This window comes from Panthera uncia (genome assembly GCF_023721935.1).
Source record: "Panthera uncia isolate 11264 chromosome C1 unlocalized genomic scaffold, Puncia_PCG_1.0 HiC_scaffold_3, whole genome shotgun sequence".
NCBI classification, from domain to species: domain Eukaryota; kingdom Metazoa; phylum Chordata; class Mammalia; order Carnivora; family Felidae; genus Panthera; species Panthera uncia.
The window spans coordinates 96,279,435-96,300,523 of NW_026057584.1; the positions used below are offsets into that span (position 1 = coordinate 96,279,435).

The window sequence follows — 21,089 nt, forward strand, 5'->3', positions numbered from 1 at the left end:
TCAAGAATTTTGAGAGGTCATCATAAAAATGTCTTAATCAAATCAGCCATTTCAAGTATAAAAGCTGATAAATTAAGTTAGGTTAATCGAGGCTACTTTATATTTGAAAAGCTTTAATTTGAAACATAAATTTAGTACTTAATATCTGTACTAATAATTTATATTCTTTTCGTTATATTTATGTTGAGAAAGTTTAAATGAATGTTAAAAACAAATCTCTTATAGCTATACCCAAATGCCCTCCAATTCATTCCAGTATACTCTTCAAATATTAGCATATTTTGTGTGCATTGATATGTACTGTTGTAAGTCATCCTTTAAGACTCAGCTGACCAGTTCTTTCAGATCTTCCTAGACTCTTTCCCTCTCCTCTCTCCTGCTTTCCCTATTTAAATGCTTCTCTGCTCATATAAGAACATTAAAATGTCTTTTTGGGCGGATCTGGGTGGCTCAGTCAGTTAAACATCCGGCTCTTGATTTCGGCTCAGGTCATGATCTCTAGTTTGTGAGTTTGAGCCCAGTGTTGTGGGGTCTGCTTGGCATTCATTCATATATATTCTCTCTCTCTCTCTCTCTCTCTCTCTCTCTCTCTCTCTCTCTCTGTCTCTCCCCCCCCCACCCCCCCCTTCCTCTCTCTCTGCTCCTCCCTTGCTTGTGTAAAATAAATAAAAGTAAATAAATAAACTTAAATAAATGGACTTTTGTGGATTTTTTGAGCAGTTTCAAAGCTGTTTTAAAAAACAACTTTTAAAGTTTGCTAATAGTATGGGAGAGTGGTTTTAAAGAGTCATATTGTTTGTTATCTAGCACTTTGCTCTCTCTCCAGTAGAGAAAATGTGACTTCAACCTAACTCAGTAACTCTTTTCTAGAGTTTAGGATAAGACTTTTTCAGTTTTTTTAGATTGTATTCTGTGCCACAAACATTTTTCTTTAAGCTACAAGCCAAATTAATTTTTAGAGGCTAAGCACATTTTAAGGTTAAAAGTAAACTAGGAGATTTCCCTTTATATTTCTTAAAAATTGGTGAAAATTGAGATATTTTTTGATGCCATTTTAGTATTTGAGATACTTGAGATATTTGAGTACCTTTGATATACTGTTTAACTTTAAATCCAGAGCAGTAGAGCATTGGTAGATGTATTTGGCTATTCTCCTACAAAAACTTAGAAAATTATTTGGCTGTGGTGTTATAAGTATAGTAGAAATGATTAAATGTTAGGGTGTATCCATATAGCTAATATGCTAGGTAGTTATTTTTGTGTTTGGGGGAGAGCACATTTGTTTTGATTATGTATTGACTGTTTTGTATTAGTCTGGTAAAGACTGGTTGATTAGATTCTTCTTTTGGTGTTTTTTTCTGAAACTAATTTATTGCTGAATATGTTCAACTTAGGCTGTTGGATTTTGACCAGGGATGGAGTATTGATTAATCTGGTGAACTTGACAAATGGAAGTTTTCTTAAGGGAGTTTTTACTGTAATGGTTTCTACTTCAAATATCTTACTACTTTATTTGGGAGTTGGTATTTACACACAGGAAAATAACAGTTTGGCTTGTGTAACGAGTGATTGTTGAGATTGAATTTATTGAGGGAAAGGATGACTGATAATTAAAATGATCAGGAAAACTTCATGGAGGAGTCCTAAGTTGTGGTGAGAGCTTTCTGAGAGGGTGCCATGTAAACACGGATAATGTGATGGGGAAATAGCAAGTCATTGTGGAGGAAAATGAGTAACAAGTGCAGTGTGCTTTGAGCTGGGTTCATGGAAGCAAATGATGGGAGACACTTAAAATGTTTAATTGGGACTTATTGTGAAGTTCCTTAATATTCAGCTGAAGGAATCAGAATCATACATTTTTTTTTTATCTGAAAGGGACTTTAGGAATACTTAATAATGAATCATTTTATAGAAACAAGAAGAAGTTTGTACTTAATATTGTAAGCAGTAGAGCCTCATTTGAAGATATGTGAGTTAGGCAGTGATTTTTAGGGAGATGATTATTCTTTGTAGGGGTAATAGAATTGGAAGTAAGACATTCTGTTCTATTAGGGTATTATTTATAATGACTTAAATTGCTTTGGTGACTAATGGTAAAAAAAAGGTAGAGGGATTAGATCTCACACTAAGTATTGTATAGTAAACTTCTAGGATGTTGTGGCTCAGACAGTTTTAGACTGTCATGTTTTGTAAGTCTTTATTGTAATAAAACATAAGTCAGCTCCATTTGTCCACTGTGGGGACAAAGTATACTGTTTGAAGGTTAGAAAAGTTTTTGTTTCGAGGCAGTGATACTTAATTTGCTGTTTGCAGGATGGGTTAGAGTTTAGCAGTTGCATTCAGCATTGAAAAGAGAGCATCTCCTGTAGTTGGAAGTGTTAACAGTGGCTCCGTGGCATGAAATGAGTTGTTCTGTCCAGAAAACGTTAGCAGTTTTATGGCTAGGGAGCCTGGTATAGTATGTCAGCGCTGTTGGGAAAGGTGGTCAGGAGCCAAATATTAGAGCTCTTTTGTATGCCTTGCAAAGAAGTTTTGTTTACTTTTTAAACGTGGACAGTGGGGAATCTTGGAAGAGGTTTTAGTCAGAGCATTATCACATTTGGAAGAGTTTATGTTTTCTCCTTACTTTTAACGAGTTAGCCTATTTGGCACTCTTAGTTCTTGAACTAAGTTTTGAACCATGTTCTCCCCAAAGAGAGCTTTTTTCCTTCTTCTTATATTAGGAAAGAAAAAAAAAAAAGTTCTGCAGATATTATTAGAAGCCAGGAATCTCACAGCAATTTACCTGCCTACTATTTAGCAGTGAGTTTGAATATGAGTAGTATAAAATGTTGTTACTTTGTCTTTAAAGCCTGCTCATAGTTAATAGGTTTTCATATTTAGCCAGGTATCTCCTATGTAGCCCATAACGCGCAGCTTATCAAAGCTCAGCTTTTAGTTCCTAATCATCATTGTTGTCGTTATTTTGTTATTGCAAGAATATAGGCTGAATCCACTGTGGCAAGGCATTTAAAAATTAGTTATTTTGAATAGTAATGTATTCAAATGGTATGAAAAAATAGGCAATAAAAAATCTCCTCCTCAATTCTGCCCATCACCTACCCAATTCCGTTTTCTGGAGACAACCACAATTATTGATTTCTTTATATTCTTCCAGAGATACTCTGTGTGTCTATACAATCAAGTACATTTTATGTGTTCTTACTCCTCTCCCTTACTTTATACAAATACTGTATAGTGTATGTGAAACATTGTTCTGTACCTTGCTTTTTGTTCATTTAACAGTACATTTTGGAGGTTGTTTCATATCAGTCCATAAAGAGCCTCTTCGATCTCTTTTTTAATAGCTGCATAATATAACATAGGATGAAGTTAGCATATTTAACTAGTTTCTCATTTCATGTTTATTTAGGTTATTTTCAGACTCTTGCTGTTATAAGCAAGATTGTGGCAAATGGCCTTGATACATGTTATTTCACATGTGTAGGATATTCCTGTAGGATCAGTTTCTAGAAGTGGAATTTCTTGTTAAAAGCTGTGGGTATTTATAATTTTGGTATAATTTTGGAAAATAGGGATATTTACATGCATTGAAGCTATGGGATTTTGTAAATTTACCCACAATGGAATCTCACTTCATAACCAATGGAGATCTGAGAAATAAATTCATAATTGCTATGATACTAGTGAAATCCTTAAAATTTTATTTTTTATTTTGCAGGTATACAAAACTAGGATATGCTGGAAACACAGAACCACAGTTTATCATCCCTTCCTGTAAGTATTCTTTTAAGCCACAAGCTGATTTAAAGATCTTTTTCTTAATCGTTAAAGTAAAAGATAATTATTTCTGGCACTGTGTAAGATTTTAGTCCTTTAAAAACAGTTTGCTAAGTGTGACCTCATTTGCACACCTCTCACCATTCATTTTAGCTGTTTAGTTCTTCATTTGCCAGATCTACCAAATGTCTCTTTTTAAAGACAAAAATGAATGAACTGAAAAATCACACAATTTTCTGCTTTGAGGATATTTCTGTTAACAGTTTCTGGGTGTAACTGTTCAGTAGTGGATCCTCTGTTGCACACCTATGAAGACTATTCTTTGGTGTGTGGACATGATTGTTGTTTGCCAGACTTGTGTTTATTGACGTCCCTGCTGAAAGCCCATGTTTCAAAATAAGGATGGCATCTCATTTTTAGAAATGTTGACTTGAGCTGTTTTCTAATATTTTATAACCATACTTACATTGTTTTTGTTCTATCCTCTGTTAACTTCACTTTAGCCTGACCATCAACTTTCAGTAGTTTGTCTTTCAGTAATTATTTATTTATTTATTAAAAAAAATTTTTTTTAATGTTTATTTTTGACAGAGAGAGGGAGAGAGAGAGAGAGAGAGACAGGGCATGAGTGGGGGAGGGGCAGAGAGAGGGAGACACAGAATCAAAAGCAGGCTCCAGGCTCCGACCCGTCAGCACAGAGCCCGACGTGGGGCTCAATCCACGTGGGATCTCGACCCCGAGATCATGACCTGAGCCAAAGTCGGACGCTCAACTAACTGAGCCACCTAGGCGCCCCAACTTTCAGTAGTTTTTTAAAGAATACTCTTCACACTTGGTTTGTTAACACTCTTACTTGTTAGCATTGGATTATGCATCTGGTTTTGAATGGACATGCTTTTGTACTTTTGACTTTCAAACATAAAGTACCCTGATCTACTTGTCCTACTGCCAAATCAAAACTTTAACAATATCAGGTGAAAAATCTTTTGAGCCATTGCTTGGTGGTGCTAACTCCTGGAGTGTCACTAGTCTTACAAAGTAGTATTTGTGTGACTGTTTGAATATTTTTGTGTAGTATATTCTTATTTATGAAAATAAGGAATTGGGAAAATAAACATGCAGGAGACTAATGAAACAGCTTAGGTTTCAGATCAGTGAAGTTGAGAACATGGTAGAAATTGCCAAAAATGCAGATCTTTAGTCTCTAGTCGGCACTCATTGGTCATGAATAGGTCAGTGGTTTTGTAATTAATATGGCAAGAACAAAATTCAATGTGAAATATGAGAAGTACATTGTTAAAATTGTAGTTAAGAGGGGAGCTTTTATATTTATATGTATACATATGTACACATACATTCATATAAATACATATATGTATCTTATTTTTTAGCTCTCCACTGACAAACCTGTTTGACTTTGTACTTGTGATACACTTTTGGTATACTTAGCTATGAAGTGATTATGTAAGAACTTAGGCTTACTACCAAGAGGTACAAACTTCCAGTTATAAAATAAGTAGGTCATGGAGATGAAAACTACAGCATAGGGAATATAGTCCATAATATTCTAAATAGCATTGTATGGTCACAGATGGTCACCACTTAGCCTGGTGAGCACTGAGTAAGGTGTAGAGTTGTTGAATGAGTATGTTACATGCCTGAAACTAGTAAACATTTTATGTTAATTATACTTCAATTAAAAGGGGAAAAAAGAATTTAGGCTACTACCTAAATCTAATTTTTTAATACATACAATGGATTTTAGGTGACACTGATGAAATCACTCATTCATGTGACTATAGTGATCTTAGTTTGGTGGTACTATTGTCTTTTCCTTATGTTTTATTCATGCATGTTTGTTGTCTACACTGAAGGACAAGTTTGCTTTTTTTTACTCTTTCCTCGCATTTATGTATCAATATACTGATTGTTGTTTATTTCAAGAATTTGGTAACAAATATTGGCTTTATTGCCCGCTAATATGGATAATACTTTTGTGGTCTAGTACCTGACTTAGTTATATTTGAGTTTAGTGTTAGACCCTTTCATATTTTTATATCAGTGTCCTAAGGCTGCCATAACAAAGTTCCAAAAACTGGGTGGCTTAAAACATCAGAAATTTATAGTTTTGGAGGCTAGAATTCCAAAATCAGGTTGTCAGTAGGGCCGTGATCTTGCTGACAGCTCTAGGAGAAGAACCCTCTTAGCTGCTGCTTCTAGCTTCTGATGTTTGCTGACAGTGCTTGTACATGCATCACTCCAGTCACATGGCTGTCTTCTCCCGATGTGTCTTCACATTGTCTTCTCTCTGGCTGTGTCCAAATTTCCTTTTTTATAAGGACACCCGCCAGTCATGTTGGATTAGGGCCCACCCCAATAATCTCTTTTCAACTCAAAAGGCCCTCTTTCTAAATAAGGTCACATTCTGAGGTACTGGGGATTAAGACTTCAACATACTTTGGGGAAGATACTCAACCCATAAAATGCTGATTTTGTTATTTCATAATTTATAATCTTTTATAAGGTATTGTGATTAAGCATTTATTTCATGAGATTACTGATTTTCTTTTCCTTTTTTTTTTTTTTTTTTTTTCTCTATAAATCTTAAGTGGACGTGTTGTCTTTGTTGGAGACCCATCTTTGGAACCTTAGGATCCCATCACCATTGTACCCATTCTCTATTTTGTCTCTTTGCCAAAATATGCAATTTTAGTTTTCGTTGTCTTTCTTACGAGAAGTTGTAGCGTGTTAAAAATCTATTTCTGTACTGAAAGAAGATTTTTGATTTTGGAGTTTTTTACATCCAGTTTTAATGCTGCAAGTCCAGTTTTTATAATCAGATACAACCAGTTGCCACTGATGAGCATGGATATTTGATTTGGAAAGCCTGTAGATTTGGTTCATAGTTATTTGCATATATCTTTGTTTTTCAGGAAACTTGTAGTGAGCCATCTGGATGTCTATGGACATTATAAATAAATTACTAGAGAAGCTTTCTAACATTTTGAAGGAGTAGACTGGATTTAGAATATCTTTCCTTCAGTATTTTCTACCCATCTTATTAAGAATATAATTGTTATTAAATGAAAGTATAACAGTTGAATGCTAGATCATTTTAAGTACATGCAGATAATTATTTTGAATGAATGCTTAACTTGAAGGATTCAGAAATTTATATGTTAATTAAGTAATATATAGGTTTTAGGTCAAGAACCGTGGCTGGGTTTCTGGAATTATTTAAGGGGAATGTTGTGGATTTTACTTCAATGATTTGAAATTTCCCTTTGTGGGATTAAAGTTTAACAGAACCCTGTGCCAGTGTTATATTTATATTTTTTTTATTTTTTATTTTTGAGAGAGCGCAAGCCAGGGAGGGGCAGAGAGAGAGAGGGACAGAGGATCTGAAGCGGGCTCTGCACTGACAGCAGCTAGCCTCATGTGGGACTTGAACTCACAAACTGTGAGATCACGACCTGAGCCGAAGTTGGACTCTGAACCAACTGAGCCACCCAGGTGCCCCCAGTGTTATATTTAAATTGCCAGTCCATAATAGTGCAAATAGGAAGAAAGCTTTTGAAAAAAAATTCCCCTTTTGTTTTCCTGTTTTCATTTGTTAGTGTTTTTCATTTTTTTTCTTTCTGATTATCCATTAAGCATATGTTGACTTGGTGGGATTATAATCTTGCTCAAATCAGAATAGATTCTACATAGTTTTAAAAAATATAACTGAAACATTCCCACAACAGTACTTCTACTTGTGGCTTTTACACTTGAGGCCTTGTCTCTGGATGGAAGTTGAGATTTCATTGTGTTAAATTAATTTTGTCATTGATTTCTTAAATGACCTTTGTACTCTGCTTTGACAATTTAAGTATGTTAGGTCATGTTGTGTTTAATAATACTTTATAATGGAAGAAATATAAGTTAATATGTCTCATTTGAGAAAAGCAAATTTTCACATGTATAAATAACTTTTATTTTTAAGGTATTGCTATTAAGGAGTCAGCAAAAGTGGGTGATCAAGCTCAGAGGAGGGTGATGAAAGGTGTTGATGACCTAGACTTCTTTATTGGTGATGAAGCAATAGAAAAACCTACATATGCAACAAAGGTATATTTTTATGATTTCTATAAATAAATAATACATTTTTTAAAAATGAGTTTGCTCAGTGATTGTGCCATCTAGAATTTTACTCAATTATAGGCCTAATACCCTCAACCACTTTAGTGTAGAAATTTCTTCTTCCTTGAGGCTCCTCCCAACCTTGCTTTGTTTTTTCCTCCTGAGAGGAAAATTTTTACCCATTCAAATGAGCAATATTTACTTTTCCGTGCCACTAGACCTCAGAGCCATCAATGTGAGTGGCTTTCTCTTACTTCCAAAGTGCTGCATCTAGAGACATGTCTTTCCCATCTTCAGACTCACACTATTTCTCTCTTGAAGCTTATGTCACCTGGAAATGCCTCTCTCTTTTCCTCTTGTTCTTTTTCCTTTTCTCGTTCCTGACCCTTCTTTCTTTCCCTTTTAATTGAGGTATAATTTCTATATAGTAAAATAGGTAAGTTTTCATTTTGTAGTCTAAAAATATTTGTTATCATAATCCTAAAAGTTCAGTGTATAGAGCAAATAAATCTAGTGACCCACCTGCTTTCCTTGTACCTACTCCACACTGTTACCACCCCTGCCCACACTGAAAGGCAAACACCATTGTGACCTTAATTTTCTTATTTTTAGATGCTGACTTTGCCTTATTTGCACATTTTTTTGCGCATTTCTTCTGTACCTTTTATTCCCTTCTGATAATTTATTCACTAATGAACAATGAACAACTCCTGTGTGTAAAAAAAACCCTAAGTGCTAAGAGTACAATGGTAAATAAGAAAAATGGCTTCCCTGTCTTCAAGGCTAGTATAATGTGGTGGAATGGAAGACATTGAAGAAATAATTACAAGTGTTATGAAGGTTAGAAAAAGGAAAATACAGGATGCTTTGGGAATATACATCGGGAGTAGCTTACCTGGTTTGTGGATTTTGGAAAGTCTTTGAAGAATATATCTTTTCAGCTGAGGCTTGAAGAATAAAACGAGTTAGATGAATGAATTGTGTAGCAAGATTGTTTTAGGCAGAGACTGTAATATTCAGGAAGGCTTGGAAGTATGAGGGAGCTTGGAATTGAACAACCAGTGTGCCTGAAGCATAGAGAATAAGGTGGAAAGAAGTGAGGAGGCTGGTTATGGTTGGAAGTATTGTTAGGCCAGACATGTTAAAGGATTTAAACTCTGTCCCATGGACAACATTAATGGGTTTCAGTAGAGGAATAATGTTAGTGACTAAAAGTACAAATATTGAAGTCTCTATGCTTACGCTGGAAATCTATGCTACTTTCTTGGTTTGTGGTATCATTCAGTAACTTAAGCTTTCTGAGTTTCAGTTTCTTGATTTATAAAATGGGAATATTTTTGGTACTTCAGGATTGTTGGAAGGTTTGATGAGATAATGCATATAAAGCAGTTTTTAACAGGGTGGTGCTTTGTTCCTAATGAATGAGCACTATGTGTTAGCTGTTTTTATTATTTGGGAACACAGCATGATTCTGGGAAGGCCATACTGTAGATGAGACAAGGAATATTAGTGATTGGACTACATTTGATGGCAGTGGGGATAGACAGAAACAGATTATGTGTGTGTGTCTCTCACACACATACTTAACTTCTGTTATGGAAAACTTCATATGTATAAAAGGAATAGAAAGGAATATAATGAACCCCCACATACCAGCTACACAAGTTTGGCAGTTATCAACCCATCACCAACCTTGTTTGATCTGTATCTTCCCCCTCCCTCCGATTATTTTAAGGTAAATCTCACATATTGTTTCACCTACAAATACTTCTCTTTTACAGACTTTTAAAAATATAAATATCACACCTAAATACAGTGTGCACTTTGTTAATATCTGAAATCTAATAAGTACTCACATTTCCCTGATTATTTCTTATCTTGGTTAATCTGTTTGAATCAAGTTTTAAACAAGGTCTACTCCTTTGATTTGGTTGACAGGTTGCTTAGGTCTGGGGTTCTTTTCTGTGTGTGTGTGTGAGAGAGAGAGAGAGAGAGAGAGAGAGCGAGAGAGAGAGAGAGAGAAAGTGAGTTCTTCTTTCCTTTATGGAAAAATTTTGGTTATTTGTCTTGTTAAATGTCCCACTTTGTGGATTCTGATGATTACATTCTTCTGTCACTTAACATGATCCTCTGTTTTCTATGTTTACTTCTTTGTTGTAAAGTATTAAATATAGAAGTCTGATTAGATGTGTGTAAGTTATGTGGTTGTGTGTGTGTGTGTGTGTGTGTGTGTGTGTGTGTGTTTGGTTTTTTGTTTTGTTTTTTTGCCAAGAATAAAAACGTGGATACCTAAGGAGTAGTAGGGAATGATTAACAAGATATTGGTGGTAAACAGTACTTGAGGATAGTTCCCAGCTCCTGGATAGTCTTCGTGCCCTTTATTTCTTGAGATTGAGACTATTTGAGGAGAAATACTTTGGACTGGGGTGGTTTAGGGAGGAGAGGGTAAGTTTAGTTTTGCATGCGTTGTGTTTGAGGTGCCTGAGAAACCTCTTATACATTGTTAGGCAGTCAGGTACTTGGCTTTTGGAGCTCAAAAACATGATAGCTAGAGACAGATGTTTGGAAAGTATCTACTTTAGAAAGGATGAGATTACTTAGGGGAGTGTACTTGGGAAGAGGCCCAGGATGTACCGTTTAGATTTGTATAGAAGAGGGAAAGCCTACAAAGGAGACCGAGAAGCTGTGGTTCGAGAGACTGGGCTAGATAGGAAGGAATATAAACAGTGTGGAATGCTGCCAAGGTATCAAATAAGCTAGAGCCCATATATTATTTACTGTCGTTAGCTACAGGGATGTCATTTGTAACTTTAAGAATAGTTTTAGAAGAGTGAGAACCCAGTGAGGCTGGGTTCAGGTAGGTTGGATTGTGAATATTAGGCCAGGAAAAAATGACAGTAATAATTTGTTGGGGTTTGTCTGTGATTGGGAGCCAGAGATAGATGAATAGACAAGTTGTGGGACTAAGAAGAGATGTTTAAATGCTAATGTGAAAGAGCCATTAGAAAAAGGTGTAAGTAACTGGAAAGATGTAGTTTAATCCAGGTGACTAAGAAAGATAGGGATGGCATCCAGAGCACAGATGATGTAATTGATATGGGTGGGGTTTTTTTTGGGGGGTGAGGGGGAGTCTCTTCACTCACAAAAAAGTGAAAGAGAAACAAGGGTCAGTATGGAATCAGTTTTATAGATTTGGTGAAAGGAGGTTGGATTCCTGACTTGGCTTCTGCCTTCTCTGTGAATGAAGTACATGGTGACATCATCTCTGCTGCCCAGGGAGTTGGGGAAGAATACATGAGTGATAGATAGGGAGAACATTTAAAATTATCATTGTGAAGAGTGAAGATGAACAGAGTAGGGAAACAAAGGCTTGCCAGGCAAAGTTAGGTATAGAATTGAGAATGTAATTATGAATACTTAGTTTTATCCACCTAGTTATGTATGTGTCTTCAGTATAGTCAGCATTCTGGGTATAGGCACATTTAGCAAAGAGTTATGCTAGGTTAGGTTTTGATAGATGGAATGACCAAAGGAAATATGAGTAGTCAAAGTGATGGGGCATAAAATCTAAACCGTGTGTGTGTGTGTGTGTGTGTGTGTGTGTGTGTGCGTATTTGGGGAGGTTTGATAACTAGGGAATAATTACCAGAGCCAGTGAACTACAAGTCTTATTGTGATGAGCAATATAGTGGGGCTGCTGGAGTATTCCAGAAGAGGTTATGATCAGAGAGGGATATACTTGGATTCCAGGAATTTAGAGATGATAGTGATACCAAGATCTAAACTGCAGCCAGAATGGAAAATAAATCTTTGAAGGTGATGAAGTCAGTGAGCTAAGAGGCCAGAGTTTCTCTGCACTGATTTTGTTCTCTTAAACACATTTTCAACACATTATCTTAAACACATTTTCAAATGCTACAAACAAACCAAAACAATAAAACTTCTCTCAGTCTTTATTCCTACTCCTTTTCCTCAGCCTTTTAGAGCTATCATTTTCCTTATTTTCCTCTTTCCTTTTAAAACCAAACTTCTTATTTAGTCTCATTATTTGAATGCAGATTATTTTTAAACTGTTTGTTAATCCATTAGTATATAATAATCTTTATCCTTCTTAGTTTGTCTGTCAACAGGATAGCTCTGATAATTCTCTTCCTAACATAGACTTTTCTATTTTATTCTTACTTCCCCCGCCTTTGCCTCTAATCAAATGTGTTATTTCCCATGTGCTTTCCCTGATTCTTATCTATCTATCTGTCTATCTATCTATCTATTTAAAAATATTTGTTTTTGAGAGAGGGACAGAGTATGAGCGGGGGAGGGGCAGAGAAAGAGGGAGACACAGAATCCGAAGCAGATTCTAGGCTCTGAGCTGTCAGCACAGAGTCTCCGACATGTGGGGCCCCAACCCATGGACTGCAAGACCATGACCTGAGCTGAAGTTGGAAGTTTATCTGACTGAGCCACCCAAGCTCCCCTCTTATCTAGGTGATCTCATGCACTTCATTCCCTACGACTACAGCCCAGATCTCTGCTTTCAATTCCTTGACCATTACATTTCCAACTACCTGGCTCTCAAGTTTAATATATCCAAAACAAAATTCATTACATATATATTCTACCCTTGCTTATTCCAAGACAATACAGAACACAATTTTTGTATCTTGATTAATAGACCCTCTCCAATCTGACTTCAGAACGGAAACTTGTTGATACATTTGAGTTTGTTCTCATTCTTATTGACAGAAATCTTCAGTATGGCCTAACATCATCCATACCACAATTGGGGCTCTTATTCTTTCTTGCTTGATTCTTTTAAGATGAATTTCAGCTTTCCCAATGCTGCACTAATGATGTTTCTGAAAATCAAAGCTGTTCTTGTCATTGCGCTGCTTAAAAATTGCCACTGATGAGCTATTTCTTATAGAATAAAACACAAATACATGGTAAGTAAATGCAGTTTTTGAGAATCTGGTATCCTTCATCTAGAACTGATTTATCTCTTTATACTTCCTCTCCCCAAGCCTTTTGATAACTGCAGTGTTTGTATATTATGTAGTGTTTGTATATATATTTTTCTATTCTGTCTACATGTTTTCCCTCTGCCCCCCAAAAAACAGTATTGACAAGGTTGCTCCTTTAAGACCCAGCTTAGATTATGACTTCAGTCATAAAGGAATAGGAGGAGCCTTTCTGTTTTTCTTCAGAAGCCAAGTTGGTCATCTTGTCCTAGATACTTTATTTCTTTAAGATCTTACAGTGTATTATTTGTATCTGTTTCTTGCATTAGGCTGAACTTGTGGGCAGGATGGTCATGTCCTTAGCATTTTTGCCAGTGGTTCACATTAGGTGCACAATAATACTTGACTAATAAATGAATAAGCTCTTAGAACATTGAAATATGTAAACTTCCAGTAATGTTATAAGATGAATGGTGTAGTACATTCATTTCCCTTCCCTAAAGCAAACTGAAGAGTATTTCTTTTATTTCAAATATTAATTTAAATTCTAGTAGAAGTCATTTTATAAGTATAATGACTAAAAAAGTATCTAAAGTGCTGGAGTGAGATGTGAACATTAGGGATTAATAGATAAGAGGTTTAATGATTAAGTAAATAACTATGGGATGTTTACTTGTTCATTCAATAGTTCAGCCTTAGGTATTGAGTGCGTACTGTGTACATGGAACTATTTATTTTTTTGTTTGTTTGTTTCCTTTCTGTTATGTGTATTTTTAAAGTTTTTTGCCTAAAATTTTAATTTGCTTAAGAAATTCCTTATATATTTATAACACTAATCTTTTGTTATATATGTTGTGGAAGTATTATTGCAGAGGTTCACAAACTTTCTTGGTGCTCTCAGTGTCTCAGTAAGATTTTTTACTGTGCCACCCACCACCTAGACAAAAAGAAATACCCAGCAGTTGTGTTTATTAAGTAGCTAGTGATAAGCAGCTAGTAGCCATTTGAAAAAAATAAGACACTATTCAAAAGGAAAATATTTTTATTTAATTGTCAGATAATCACAGTTAACTGTTACGATGCATGTGCTTGTTAGGCACGTCACAACTTTTCATTGCCACCCTCATTTCTTATTTGGGGGGAGGTACTTGGTTTTTATAATAGCAACTGCTGGCAACCCAGCTTCTCAAAGAAGTGATGTTACTGAAAGGAGTATAGAATGATCTAATGTTGAAACTGAACTACCTTGAACTAGTAGATATGCAGTGTCAAACTGATTTTGAGTATCACTGTATTTCCCTGGAAAATTTTAAATATGTTGTGGTGTCTTTGTGAATTTGCAGCAGTACCCTCGGACTCTGTTTTAAAGCATGGTTCTGTACAAATATCTATAACTTTTTAAATAAAATTTAACATGCTTCATTTATGATTATGCTGGCTTTATACATACCAGCTGTGTTATATATATTAGGCACAAAACAAATATTTGTGAAAGAGCTAACAAATTATAAATTAAGGAAACTTTAATCAACTATACTATTCATAGACTTTAGTTTTAATGGGTTATTTTCCCATTATTACAAGATTTTCAGAAATCGAGAAAGACCAGTACAGTGAACTTTTATCTAGATGTAAGAGTTTTTAGCATTTGACATATTTGCGTTATTTATTTTAATTGAACCATCTAAAAATAGGTTGTAGCAATAATTTCATTGATCTCTAAATAGTTAAGTTTGTGTCTCCTAAGCATGATCTACATACACTCATTAAATCACACCTAAAAATTTCTGTCCTGATTTAATATTACCTTTTTTGGGTAGTTATATTTACTTTTGATATTAATCGATTTCATTTGTTTTGTGTTTCGTTTTAATAGTGGCCAATTCGCCATGGTATAGTTGAAGATTGGGACTTGATGGAAAGGTTTATGGAACAGGTGATCTTTAAATATTTAAGGGCAGAACCAGAAGACCATTATTTTCTTTTGGTAAGTACAAATTGTAATTTCATCAGGGATATTTTTGAAAAATGCTGAGAATGTTTTCATCACATCTGTACTCAGTAGGGCATAGTTTCTTATTACATTGCCATATACCTAAGAGACTTTGTTATAAAGTTGTATTGTCTTTAAGATTATCTAATTCTGAGTTCCACTAGAGTTGTAATATGTTGAGACACCAAGGGTTAGGTGCTTTACAAAGTTTTCATAATTAATATTTAATTCTTACAGTAGGAACTGTAAGTAAGGTTCAAAACAAATTAGAAATAAGGCACTTTGCTTTTGTTCTTTTCTTTTTAGAGTGTTTGTGCGTGTGCAAGCAGGGGAAGAGGGTTGGGGGCGGGGGAGAGAATCTTGAGAATCTTAAGCGGGTTCGACATGGGGGCTCCAGTCCATGACCTGAGCCGAGGTAAAGAGTCAGACGCTTAACCACTGAGCCACCCAGGCACCTCACTTTGTTTTTTTAAGTAACTAGTCTGATTATTATTTATTAATAATTCTTGACAACAGAAATACAATATAATTTACTTTTAAACTTTTTTCTTATTTTTATCAGTGCAACACATGTTTTTAGCTTAAAAAATCAAATGGTATAAGATTTAAAATAAAAAGATAGTATTCTCCTTCCTCACCTTTCCCAGTCTTTGATTCATGTTCTCTTGAGACAAACACTTTAAATTTTTAAGAGTTTTTTTGTGTGTGTGCTAGTTATCACATAAATTTAAACATGTTTTCTATTTCTTGTTTATTTGAATATTAGACACTACCTACTAACTACCTAGTAGGAAAGATGAGGCTTTTATTCTTTTCCTCTTATCCCCCTTCTGTTAACACAAAGTCCCTATCTTTTCCTCCCTGCAGTGTGGTTATATCATAATTTTTGGTAAATCAGTATTCTGTATTTTACTATGGTAGTTTGTGAATATTGTTTATGGCTAGACCATAAACAAAGTTGAAAGAGCTTTACAATAAATATCCACATGTACACAACCTAGACTCAAGTATTAATTTTTTTATAATTGCTTTATGATAGCTATTAGGTTATCCATCATTCCATCTTATTATTTATTTATTTATTAAAGTTTATTTATTTTGAGAGAGAGTGAGCATGTGTGTGGATGCAGAGAGAAAGGAAGAGAGAGGAAATTCCAAGAAGGCTCCGCACCATCAGCACAGAGCCCAGTGTGGGGATCCAACCCATGAACCGTGAGATCATGACCTGAGCCGAAATCAAGAGTTGGATGCTTAACTGACTGAACCACTCAAGCACCCCAATCTTATATTTGTAATTACTTCACAATGAGTTGTAGATGGGGTAATTTCACCCCTAAGTACATTAGCATGCATATCATCAAATACAGTTCATTATTTGTTTACAGTTCTTTTATATAACATTAACATGCTATCAAATGCACAAATCTTAATTCTACCATTCAGTGTATATTGACCAGGCATTGGCAGACTTTCTCTGAAGAACCAGATAGCAAACATTTTTGGCTTTGAGTGCTATGTGGTCTCTTGCAGCTACTCAGCTCTGCTGTTGTAGCAGGAAAGCAGTGTCAGAAAATACTTATATGAATGGGTATGGCTGTGTTCCAATAAAATTGAATTTACAGAAACAAGTGGTGGGATGGATTTGTTTTACAGGATACATGATGTAGTTTACCCATTGTCTGGTTTTGACAGATGCATACATCTGTGTAACCTAAACCCTTACCAAGATATGGAACATTACTATCAGCCTGGAAAGTTTTCTGATGCCCTTTCCTGATTATTTCCTGCCCCTCTTCCCTAGAGGCAACCACTGTTCTGATTTTTTCCAGCGCAGATTGGTTTCGCTTATATTTGAGTTTTGTATAAATGGAATTGTACAAGATGTGCTCTTTGGTTAAGACTTAATTCAGCATAATCATTTTTTTTAAGCTAATTGATTATTTTTTTTTTTACATTTTATTTATTTTTGATAGAGACAGAGCACAAGTCGGGGAGGGGCAGGCAGAGAGGGAGACACAGGATACGAAGGAGGCTCCAGGCTCCGAGCCATCAGCACAGAGCCTGATGTGGAGCTCTAACTCACAAACCGCCAGATCATGACCTGATCCGAAGTTGGACATTTAACTGACTTAGCCACCCAGGCGCCCCCAGCATAATCTTTGAGATTCATCCACATTGTTGTAAATACCAGTAGTTTGTTGCTGGATCATATTCTATTGTATGAATGTGCCTCACTATCCATTTTCTTATTGATGATTACCTGGGCTGTTTCCAAATTTTGATTATTATGCATATTTTGGTTATTGCGAACTTTCTTTTTAAGTGTGTATTTTGAGAAAGAGAGTGAGCGTGTGTGAAAGAGCAGGGGAGGAGCAGAGAGAGAGGAGAGAGAGAATCCCAAGCAGGATCTGTGCTCAGCAGAGCTGGACATGAGTTTATGACCTGAGCTGAAATCAAAAGTCAGAAGCTCAACCTACTGAACCACCCAACTGTCGCTGCGAACATTCTTATACAAGTCTTTTTGTGGACATGTTTTCATTTGTCTTGTGCAAATACCTAGATATGGAATTGCTGTGTCATGGGGGTACATGCATGATTGGTTTTATAGGAAACTTTCAGAACTTTTTCCAAGGGGTTCTACCTTTTTGCACACCCACCAGCAATGTGTTAGCAATCTGGTTGTTCTACATTCTATCCAACATTTGGTGTCAGTCTTTTTAATTTTAGCCATTCTGGTGGGTGTGTAAGAGTTCTCATTTTGGTTTTAATTTGCATTTTCTGATGACTAATGATGTTGAGTACTTTTTCATGTGCTTATTAGCTATTTGTATATTTTCCTTGGGAGATCTTCTGATTATATCTTATTTTATATAGAACTTCTGTTTTTCTTGGAGTTTATAATTTAACTGCCTTGGTTTTTTTTTTGGGAGGCTTAATTTTCTATGTACCTGTCTCTAAATTATCTCCAAATCCTTGAACATGTTCCAAAACTCCTCTAAATAAGTTTAATCATATCAAGTAGTTTAGCTATTAAAGGGTTTACATGTGTAAAAAGTCTACTCCTAGTCGACCTTTTTCTTTAAAAACTTTATAGTGTTTTTTTTAAATTAACAAAAAGATTTAATTTGCAATGAATTTGAATTTTATCCATCTTTCTCTTTGTAATATGTGTTCTTGAAATTTAAGGAATCATTCTTACCTCAAGATCAAAAAGATAATTCTTTTGTACTTCTGAAGTTTAAAAGTTTTGCCTTTCAGTTTCAATATTTGAGATAACAAAAAGAATTGTCAAATCACATTCAGAAGAATTAGAGGTCTTGCCCAGTTTCAAGCTTTAATAATGTAAATGATTTAAGTAGTCATGAGGCATAGGTGAAACATGAAGTCCAGGAATGCAGGTAACTGTTTCCTCAGTCCACTCTTGACTTAGGATGTGTTCTGGCCAAGACTTAATCTGCAGGTTTCTAAATGATGTATGTGGTCACAAAAATGGAAGAGAATACTGTAAACATCGCCATTTTATTTAAAAAAAAAAAAAAATTTTAACATTCGTTTATTTTTGAGATAGACACAGAGCACAAGCGGGAGACAGGCAGAGAGAGAGGGGAGACACAGAATCCGAAGCAGGCTCCAGGCTCCAGGCTCCGAGCTGACAGCACAGAGCCCAATGCTAAACTCATGAACCGTGAGATCATGACCTGAGCTGAAGTCAGATGCTTAACTCACTGAGCCACCCAGGCACCCTTACACATCTCCATTTTAATACTCTTAACAGTTTTATGACTTCTATAACATTTTCCAAGAAGCCATGCCATAAATTTGTAGAATCTTGGCTTATTTATTATAGTTGTAAATAGACCAGGTACATCCTGCTGAAAACATTACATGGGTGAGAGTTCTTCCACCAGCAGATAGGATTGGTATGTCTCCCTGGAGGTCTGTCTTTACCCTTTCACAAGATGATTTGACTGGGTCTCCTTTCTCTCTCATTCCTTTTATCAATGTTTAATGGTGTGACATAAGGAGTCAGTTTCTTGTGTGAATAACTATTGTTTTCATATATGCCTAGATCTGCTTGAAATCTTTATATAGTTTTTCTTTGGTCTGTATGTCTATCTTTGTACCTGCAAATTTAATTAAAAGACTTTTAAATAAAATGACAAATTATTTCTTATTTAAAAATTGTCTATAAAGTTATGAAAATAATCTGATCTTGTCTATTTAAAATGTTTAACATTCAATTTAATAGACTGAACCTCCACTGAATACTCCAGAAAACAGGGAATATACTGCTGAAATAATGTTTGAGTCCTTCAATGTTCCAGGCTTGTACATTGCTGTGCAGGTAAGCAAGTTCATAAGTCAAGATAAGCTTGTCTCTTAAATTTTAATCTAAGGTTTAATTCACTGTTAAAAAATACATATTTTTCATAACCTCAAAGCATGCCATAGTTCTTTCCTGAATCAGTAATTTAGAAATCATAGGAAATAGAGTTAATCAGCAAAAGAGAAATGTTGAAGGAAGTAAGTTGATGAACTTTAGATAATTCAAAGCTTTCATGGGACAGAAATAAGGGAACTAATATTTATTGTTTGCTCCAGGTCAGGAACTTTATATACATATTCATTTATCCTTGAAACAGTTGTTGTGTCCTTTTTTCATAGTTTGTTTTGATTGACTTACTGCTAGGTATATTGGACCATCTTCTTTGTGCCCTTCTGTTTTCCATGTATCAGAAATCCCTGTAGTATTTTATTGAACTTACTTTGTAAGTGTATCTTCATGGAATGGCTTCTCTCCTACCCTTCAGGATCACAGCTCACCTCTTACTTGTTTTTTAACCCTGTAGTGAATGTGATGCCTAGCATATCATAAATGTTTAATAAGTATGTAAACTATTGTGTAGTTCTCTTAGGTCATGATGATTATGGTGTGTGATCCTGTGCTAAAATAGGAGGATGGCCTAGATAACTTTCTAGGTCCCTTTCAGCTATTATATTGCAAGTAGGTAAAATAAAGCCAGTTTAGCTCTCTTTTTAATTATTGGCTGTGTATCTTGTTTGAAGCTTGGATTGTATGAAATTGAGTTTTTAAACAATGAACTAGCTGTGTTAGTTTCTTTATTTGTAAACTTAAAAAAAAAAATTGTATCTTATTGCCCATGCTAGTATTTTGCATTGAAAAATGCAGTCCCCTCAACTTTGTTTCCTGATTAAATCATAATATTAAGAAGAGTATAATGGCTTTTTCTATGGGTAAATAACTTGTTACATATTTCTAAATGCACGCAGCACTTAGAAAATTTGGAGCTAATCTTATGATAGAGGTACTTGTTTATAGCCATCTGTGTATGGAATAACGAGTGATTGGGTGTTTGTGTATTTCTTTACCTTCCTTACACTTTGTGGTTTGTGTATAGGCTAGCTCATATAAACATAGTTTAAGTCCTTGCATTCTTAGTACTGTGATATCTCATGTTAGTCTTCCCATTTTGCGGGGTTTAGGAGAAAAATGTCTCTTGTTAAAACATGGAATATTTATGAACATGCCCCTGAAAGTAAATATAAGCCTGTAAATTAGTAGGATGTGAATAATTTTATTGCATAATGTAAATTAATTTTGTGTATTTTCTTTCCAAAGATACCGTAGTTGACCATTCAATAGCACAGGTTTGAACTGCATGGGTCCACTAATCTGTGGAGTTTTTTTGATAAATCTAGTAGAGTACTGTAAATGTATTTTCTCTTCCTTACAATTTTCTTACATTTTCTTTTCTCTAGCTTCCTTTATTATAAGAACACAGTATACAATATAACACACAAAATCTGTGTTAATCAACTCTTTAGGTTATTGGTAAGGCTTCTGGTCAACAGTAGGCTATTAGTAGTTCATTTTGGGGGGAGTTAGAAGTTATATTTGTATTTTCAGCTGCTTGTGTTGGAATGGTCAGTGTCCCTAACCTTGGTGTTGTTCAAGAGTCAGTTGTACATTTAAAATTGTAGTACTCCATTGAAATAGTTTTCTTTCTGTTAACTCTTTGCCCTTGTTTCTATTTTTCTGTCTGTCATAATTTGTGTGTGTGTGTGTGTGTGTCTAAGGCTGTTCTTGCCTTAGCTGCATCTTGGACCTCAAGACAAGTAGGAGAACGGACATTGACCGGTACAGTAATAGACAGTGGAGACGGTGTCACTCATGTCATTCCTGTGGTAAGAATATTTTACAGTTACCAAATCGG

At 35.2% G+C, this 21,089-nt stretch overlaps 1 protein-coding gene across 1 annotated transcript in view; it reads left to right on the plus strand.

Annotated features, from left to right (window-relative positions):
- Window positions 1–21,089, plus strand: part of ACTR3 (actin related protein 3) — a 77,728-nt gene that overhangs the window by 24,844 nt on the left and 31,795 nt on the right. The window contains exons 2-6 of the mRNA XM_049615720.1: window positions 3,722–3,777; window positions 7,766–7,890; window positions 14,737–14,847; window positions 19,103–19,198; window positions 20,953–21,060. Coding sequence (XP_049471677.1) covers window positions 3,722–3,777; window positions 7,766–7,890; window positions 14,737–14,847; window positions 19,103–19,198; window positions 20,953–21,060 — 496 coding nt within the window. The remainder of the gene's footprint in view (window positions 1–3,721; window positions 3,778–7,765; window positions 7,891–14,736; window positions 14,848–19,102; window positions 19,199–20,952; window positions 21,061–21,089) is intronic.